The sequence below is a fragment of the Eriocheir sinensis genome, chromosome 64 (genome assembly GCF_024679095.1).
Source record: "Eriocheir sinensis breed Jianghai 21 chromosome 64, ASM2467909v1, whole genome shotgun sequence".
Classification (NCBI taxonomy): Eukaryota; Metazoa; Arthropoda; class Malacostraca; order Decapoda; family Varunidae; genus Eriocheir; species Eriocheir sinensis.
The window spans coordinates 600001-607500 of record NC_066572.1 but is presented as its reverse complement, the minus strand read 5'-3'; the positions used below and the strand labels follow the sequence as shown (position 1 = coordinate 607500).

The 7500-nt window shown below is 58.6% G+C and overlaps 2 protein-coding genes across 3 annotated transcripts; both read right to left on the bottom strand.

Annotated features, from left to right (window-relative positions):
• Positions 1–1164: 1164 nt before the first annotated feature.
• On the bottom strand, positions 1165–3985 carry LOC126987120 (serine/threonine-protein kinase SBK1-like). 2 transcript variants are annotated; one of them, XM_050843840.1, is made up of 3 exons: positions 3103–3985; positions 2845–3066; positions 1165–2699 (listed from the first exon to the last, which is right to left on the bottom strand). In XM_050843840.1, the coding sequence occupies exons 2-3, from the start codon at positions 2867–2869 to the stop codon at positions 1354–1356; spliced, it is 1371 nt and encodes a 456-aa protein (XP_050699797.1). In that variant the 5' UTR covers positions 2870–3066; positions 3103–3985; the 3' UTR covers positions 1165–1353. The 2 variants fall into 2 exon arrangements, with proteins under 2 accessions (XP_050699797.1, XP_050699796.1); XM_050843839.1 differs by having other exon boundaries at positions 2845–3985.
• Positions 3986–5716: 1731 nt separating this feature from the next.
• Positions 5717–7063, bottom strand: LOC126987424 (serine/threonine-protein kinase SBK1-like). Its single transcript, XM_050844390.1, has one exon. It carries the CDS (start codon positions 7061–7063, stop codon positions 5717–5719), a length of 1347 nt encoding a protein of 448 aa, XP_050700347.1.
• Positions 7064–7500: the final 437 nt, after the last annotated feature.

Genomic DNA, 7500 nt, shown 5'->3' with positions numbered 1-7500 from the left:
CCAAGCTGGCAATAGGTTGAGATAGAGATATAGAAAGAGAAAGAAAAAGAAAATTAAGAAAAACAATCTATGAGAAAATGAAATTGATGAGAAAGTTGATAGATAAATAAATAGATAGATAGATAGATACATACATACATACATACATACATAGACTAAGAAAAAAAATAACGAAAAAAAACACAAAACAAACAAATCAACTCGTATCTACACACACACACACACACACACACACACACATAAACATTAGAGTAGGTCATGTCAAGCAGAATTAGCGACAGCAGGGAGGCAGGTGAAGTGGCAGGGAGGGAGAGAGGAAATACTGGTTGACTCTTGCATTAGGGAGTTGGACAGCACAGGGATGAAAGAGTGAAGATGCTGGTTAACTCTTGCATAAGGGATTTGGACAGCACAGGGATGAAAGAGTGAAGAAGTCGGTTAACTCTTGCATTAGGGAGTTGGACAGCACAGGGATGAGAGAGTGAAGATGCTGGTTAACTCTTGCATAAGAGAGTTGGACAGCACAGGGATGAAAGAGTGAAGATACTCGTTAACTCTTACGTGCTAACAACTACTCACACTTGTATATCTATGTCTTAAGAGGGAGCAGCGTGCCCTTAGAATAAACAGAAAGAGAGTAGGAAGGAACGGGGCACAGGGGTGAGAGAGTGGTGATCCTGGTGAACTCTTGCATTAGGGAGTTGGACAGCACAGGGATGAAAGAGTGAAGATGCTGGTTAACTCTTACCTGCTAACACCTACTCACACTTGTATATCTATGTCTTAAGAGGGAGCGGCGTGCCCTTAGAATTAACAGAAAGAGAGCAGGAAGGAACGGGGCACAGGGGTGAGAGAGTGGTGATCCTGGTGAACTCTTGCATAAGGAAGTTGGACAGGAACTGAAAATTTGACAAACCAAACAGTTTAATGTAAGAAAGTAAACAGTGAGAGAGAGAGAGAGAGAGAGAGAGAGAATTGGATATAGTTACTAAGATCAAGCGACTTTGTGTGTGTGTGTGTGTGTGTGTGTGTGTGTGTGTGTGTGTGTGTGTGTGTGTGTGCGTGCAGGGGCGTACACAAAGGTCACGGGGTACATTTGCCAGTTTATTTTAATCTCAAAATAGGAACATTAACCTCATTTCCTCCTCCTCCTCCTCCTCCTCCTCCTCCTCTTCCTCCTCCTCCTCCTCCTCCTCGGCAGTAAAAAAGTACAAAAGGCCGGAGCGTTGCGACGCCGCCTCGATACAAAAATATAACATCTGTGCCGCGGGGGGCGTGCGGGGGGCGCCTCCAGGTGAGTGCGTCAGGTACGCGGCAGGTGCGGGGGCCATGCTGGGGCGGGTGGGGGTCAGGTCAGGGGTCCAGGACACACCGCCGCCCCCCCAGGCTCCAGCCCGTGTAGTCCTCGTCCTCGTCGTCCTCGCACGCCCCGGCGTAGTGCTCCGTGAGGTGGTCGGCGTAGGCGTCGCCGTACGCCTCGGGGTACACGTCGGGGTAGTCGTCGTAGTGGTCGGGGCAGCGGTCCTCGCCGCAGTACACCTCCTCGTACACGTCTTCCTGCCAGTCCTCGTCCTCGTCCTCGTTCTCGGAGGGCGTCGCGGGCCGCGGCTCCACCTCGCGGCGCTGCTCCAGCTCGTCGGCGAAGGTGACGGTCTTGTACCTGGGGCTGGCGCGGCGCAGGTACCGCCGCAGCGCGCGCGTCACCTTCTGCTCGGCGCGGCGCAGCAGGGCGGCGGGGCGCGGCGCGAAGGGGTCGGGGTCCCGCGCCAGCCAGGCGTGGCCGCCCTCGGCCTCCCGCTGCACCGCCGCCGCGCCGCAGCGCCGTTCGGGGTCTGGGTGCAGCAGGCGGCGCAGCAGGCGCAGGAAGCGCGGCGAGAAGGCGCGGAAGCGTGGCGGCAGCGTGGACGAGGATCGGCAGGCCCAGGCGGCCCAGGCGGCGTAGTGCGGGTCCTCCGTGTCGGCGGCGGCCCAGGGGAGCGCCCCCGTGAGGAGGGCCAGGAGCAGCAGGCCCAGCTGCCAGGCGTCCTGCGCGGGCTGGGCCGTGTAGAGGTCGTGGGGCGCCAGGCAGGCCACCTCGGGGGCCAGCCAGGGCAGGGGCAGCAGGCCGCGCGTCACGCGGGTGCCGGCGAGCCGCGTGGCGCCGAAGTCCGACAGTCTGACGTGGCGCAGCGCGGCGTCCTTCACCAGCAGGTTGGCGGGCGTCAGGTCGCGGTGCACCAGCCCCGCGCCGTGCGTGAACGCCACCGCCGCCGCCACCTGCGCCGCCATGCGCCGCGCCGCCGCCTCGCCCACGCCGCCGCGGCCCACCAGGCTCGCCAGGTCCCCGGCGGCGGCCTCCTCCAGCAGCAGCAGGAAGGACGCGGGCGTGGCCAGGGCGGGCGGGAAGCAGGCCAGCACGTGCGGGCAGGCGCTGAGCAGGGCGTGGTGCCGCGCCTCCCGCATGAAGTCCTCGCGCGTGGTGGCGGCGCGGCGCACGGCCTTCACAACCACGCGCCGCCCCGCCGCCGCCGCCATGCCGCGGTGCCGCGCCGAGAACACCGTCGTGTACCAGCCGGACGCCAGCACGCGCACGTCGCGGAACGCCGCGCGCACCGCTCCGGCGCTCACCTCCACCAGCGGCGGCTCGGCGCACTCGACCTCGTCTGGCACGGGCGCCGCCGCCACGCAGGGCTCCAGGCCGTCATCCAGGGGGAGCAGATCTGTGGGGGGAGGAGACACGCCATCAGGCCCTGCACACCACCGCCTTGCTATGACACACACACACACACACACACAGTATGACTCACTCACACACCCGGACAGTTTACGCCCAGCAGCACGGCACACACTAACAGCGGGGCTTACCTATGCTGTGCTCCAGACGAGGCATGCTGACGGGGCTGGGGGGCCGCGGCGTGGCTTGAGGCAGCTGTCCTTGGGTGTGTGGGCGGGAGCCCGTTGTTGTTGTTGTTCTTCTTCTTCTTCTTGTTCTTCTTGTTGTTGTTTTCAGTGGTGGTTGTGGTGGTGGTCACAGCTGGTGTAGAGACAGATCACCTCACGTTCGTGTGTGTGCGTGTGTCTAACCACCTTTCCGTGTGCGTGTGTGTGCGTGTGTCTAACCACCCTTCCGTGTGCGTGTGTGTGCGTGAATGAGCTAGCCTGTGCGTGTGTGTGCGCGTCTGATGGTGCCAGCCTGGTGGTAGTAACACCGGCACCTATAAACACAGGCACTGGTAGATTATAACAGTAACACTTGTAGTAGTAGTAGTAGTGGCACTCAGGATAGGCACTGGTTGTCGCTGCGAGTGCCAGGGAGCGTGTGGCCCTGACAGCGCCCTCACCTCGCCTTTATCCTGGCACTGCCCCGCGCGTGACATCACCTCCACGCCAGGGTGCCACCGCGGCCATCACGGTGCCATCAGGGAGCCGCCGCCGCCGCCGCCTTCTCCGAGGTCGGGTAGCTCCGGGAAGCGCCTATGTCATGGCTCTATTAAAGATAGCTCTAATTTGCACACTTTTTTGCCCACTTTCTCATTTTTCTCTGGTTTCTGGGTTTGTCTTCGTTTGCCCTAATTAGAGATAGCTCACTTTTTCTTGCTCACTTTCTTACTATCTCACATTTTCTCATTATCTCACATTTTCTCATTTGCTCTTTTCTTGTATTTAGTAAGTCTTGTGCCTCTAATTAAAGCTAGCTCACATTTTCTTGCTCACTTTCTCACAATCTCACTTTCTCACTTGCTGGTTTCTGGGTTTGTCATGGTTTGCTCTAATTAAAGCTAGCTCACTTTTTCTTGCTCACATTTCTTGCTCACTTACTATCTCACATTTTCCCATTTTCTCATTTTTTTCTCACATGTTGTTTTCTTGTATTTCGTGAGTCTTGTGCCCTCAATTAAAGCCAGCTCACTTTTTCTTGCTCACTTTCTCACATTTTCTCACTTTCTCACTCTCTTTAATTTGTTTGTTTTCATTTTCTAGGTTTTATTTGAGTTGTTTTTCTTGTTCTTGTTTTTGCTCTCTCTCTCTCTCTCTCTCTCTCTCTCTCTCTCTCTCTCTCTCTCTCTCTCTCTCTCTCTCTCTCTCTCTCTCTCTCTCTCTCTCTCTCTCTCTCTCTCTCTCTCTCTCCATGGTCACTCTCTCAAGGAATTGTCTTAATATATTTCACCTTTGGCTATTTTCTCTCTCTCTCTCTCTCTCTCTCTCTCTCTCTCTCTCTCTCTCTCTCTCTCTCTCTCTCTCTCTCTCTCTCTCTCTCTCTCTCTCTTTCTCATTATTTCATTCACTAATTCTCTCTCTCTCTCTCTCTCTCTCTCTCTCTCTCTCTCTCTCTCTCTCTCTCTCTCTCTCTCTCTCTCTCTCTCATTCACTAATTCTCTCTCTCTCTCTCTCTCTCTCTCTCTCTCTCTCTCTCTCTCTCTCTCTCTCTCTCTCTCTCTCTCTCTCTCTCTCTCAATATTTCATTCACTAATTCTCTCTCTCTCTCTCTCTCTCTCTCTCTCTCTCTCTCTCTCTCTCTCTCTCTCTCTCTCTCTCTCTCTCTCTCTCTCTCTCTTTCATTTTGTCTATTTCTTATTATTTCATTCACTAATTCTCTCTCTCTCTCTCTCTCTCTCTCTCTCTCTCTCTCTCTCTCTCTCTCTCTCTCTCTCTCTCTCTCTCTCTCTCTCTCTCTCTCTCTCTCTCTGATAAGTCCCATTCGTCACTAAGTAAATATAGTACTCTCTCTCTCTCTCTCTCTCTCTCTCTCTCTCTCTCTCTCTCTCTCTCTCTCTCTCTCTCTCTCTCTCTCTCTCTCTCTCTCTCTCTTCTGTTTCCATGTACTACAAGTTTTTTCTCTTCTTCCTACTCTTCCTCCTCCACCTCCTCCTCCTCCTCCTCTTCCTCCTCCTCCTCCTCCTCCTCTTCTTCCTCCTCCTCCTCCTCCTCCTCCTCCTCTTCTCAGTAGTTTGTGTCCGACCTTCAGTTTCGTGGAAGAGAGAGAGAGAGAGCAAGTGACAATTTAGTAGGTGAGGCATGGGAGTCCCCAGAACCTCTCTCTCTCTCTCTCTCTCTCTCTCTCTCTCTCTCTCTCTCTCTCTCTCTCTCTCTCTCTCTCTCTCTCTCTCTCTCTCTCTCTCTCTTGACCCAAATTAAAACGTACATTAAACTTAATAAACCTACATGTGCACGTGTGTATGTACGCGTGTGTGTGTGTGTGTGTGTGTGTGTGTGTGTGTGTGTGTGTGTGTGTGTGTGTGTGTGTGTTCGTGTGTGCGTGACCATTTGACATGTGTAAGAAATTATGTAAGGGCCAAGGTGTGTGTGTGTGTGTGTGTGTGTGTGTGTGTGTGTGTGTGTGTGTGTGTGTGTGTGTTCGTGTGTGCGTGTGTGTGTGTTCGTGTGTGCGTGTGCCAAGAAATAAACTGTGGGCCAAGGACTAAATGTGGAGGTGACGAGAGAGAGAGAGAGAGAGAGAGAGAGAGAGAGAGAGAGAGAGAGAGAGAGAGAGAGAGAGAGAGAGAGAGAGAGAGATACTAGTATCGTCCGGTCACTCAATAAAAGAATCATGTTGAAATAGTGTGTGTGTGTGTGTGTGTGTGTGTGTGTATGTGTGTGTGTGTGTGTGTGTGTGTGTGCCCTGTAAGGTCAATAATAACACAGTCTTCCGTACAAATCCTTTATTTCACACCTTACAGCTGGGCCCCGAGGTGACCCCCGGGGCGGGAATGTTGCGTGGGGGTGGCGCGGCCCGCTGCTAGGAGAGCGTGAGGGCCGCGGTCAGGGGCGAGGATTTAGGGGGCGTGATCCTGATGATAGGCGTGGTGGGGGGCGTGGCTGGAGGCGTGGAGAGGGGCGTGGCGAAGGTCGAGGTGGGTGGCGTGGAGAAGGGCGTGTTGGCGGGCGAGGCGGTGACCGGGTCAAGGCGCGTGGGCGTGGCCGCGTCCAGGGGCGTGGGAAGGAACGTGGCGGCGAGCGTGACTGAGGTGGCCGTGGCGGTGGGCGTAGCGGTGGCCGTGGTGGCGTCCTTGGCGGCGTCCTTGGCGCGGGGCGCGTGGGCGTGTGTCGTGAGGCGCGTGGTGAGGGTGGTCAGCGCCTTGGCCAGCCCGCGCGGGGCGTGGGCGAGGCGCGCCAGCAGGGCGGGGACGGCGTCGCGGCGCGCCAGCCAGGGGTCGCGGAGGTACTTGTCCAGGGCGTGCACGGGGCGGCGCCGCGCCGGGTCCGGGTGCAGCAGACGGCGCAGCAGGCGGCGGAAGCGCGGCGTGAACATCCGCAGCCCCGCGGGCAGGCGCGTGGAGCGTCCCGAGGCCCAGGCGGCCCAGGCGGCGTAGTGTGGGTCGGCGGGGTCCGCGGCGGCCCAGGGCAGCGCCCCCGTCAGGCAGGCCACCAGCAGCAGGCCCAGCTGCCAGGCGTCCTGCGCGGGATGGGCCGTGTAGGGGTCGCCGCCCGCGGCCCGCACCTCAGGGGGCGCCAAGGCGCCGCGGGGCCCCGGCGGTACGACGGCCCCGGCGGGCGTGAGGGCGTGCAGGCCGCCCAGCCTGAAGGTGGTCAGCGAGCGGTCCAGCACCAGCACGTGGCGCGGCTGCAGGTCGCCGTGCACCAGCCCGCGGGCGTGCACGTGCCGCAGCGCCGCGCCCACCTGCTTCGCCACGCCGCGCGCCCGCTCCTCGCCTACGCCGCCCATCCGCAGAAAGGCGGCCAGGTCCCCGCACGGCGCCGCCTCCAGCGCCAGCAGCACGCCGCCCACCGTGGGCGTGGCGCACACGCACTCCTGCAGGTGCGGGTGGTGCCCCAGCCGCTGGCGGCACCACAGCTCGCGCCCCTCCGCCGCGCCCTCCAGTGGCACGAAGCGCAGCGACACGCCCGCGCGCGGCGCCGCGCCCACGCCGGGGCACGCCTCGCAGCCGCAGGAGAGGCCGCCGGTGCTGCCCAGGCTGTCCAGGCTGGCGTCGCTGAGGGTGCTCAGCACGCTGGCGTCACTGCCGGTGCTGGCGGTGCTGGCCTCGCTGCCGCTGCTGCCGGTGCTGCCGGTGCTGCTCTTCCTCCAGGGGGCGGCGGGGGGAGCTAGCAGCCCCCCCGGCCAGGGGCCGCGCCACCCACTCATGGCGGGGGAGTGACGGATGACGCGCGGGGAGAGTGACGTAACGCGGAGTGGCGGAGGACGGTGACGCTGGGAGGTCAGGTCACGCGGGTCACGCTGGCAGGGTGTGCCGGGAGGATGTTGTAGATGATAATGATGATGATGATGATTATGCTGTACTAGCTATTATCTTGTCCTGGTGATGCTGTCCTAGCAATGCTGCAGTACTGGCGATGCTGCAGGAAGGCTGAATCGCATGTACTGGCGATGCTGTCTTGGGGATAATCTTGTCCGGTGATGCTGTCTTGGTGATCCTGCAGTACTGGCGATGCTGCCCTCTTGGTAATGCTGTCTTGGCGATGCTGCAATAACCGTGCTGCTGCAATACCCGTGCTGCCGCAGTACTGGCGTGGACACAATCGCCGCCGCTACTGTGTGTGTGTGTATCTGGGGGCACCACG

Coding starts and splice junctions, on each gene's coding strand:
- LOC126987120 (XM_050843839.1), bottom strand. CDS start 2,869: ATGCCTCGTCTGGAGCACAGCATAG. Junction 2,700..2,844: donor TCGTCTGGAGCACAGCATAG/GTAAGCCCCGCT, acceptor CTCCCCCCACAG/ATCTGCTCCCCCTGGATGAC.
- LOC126987424 (XM_050844390.1), bottom strand. CDS start 7,063: ATGAGTGGGTGGCGCGGCCCCTGGCCGGGGGGGCTGCTAGCTCCCCCC.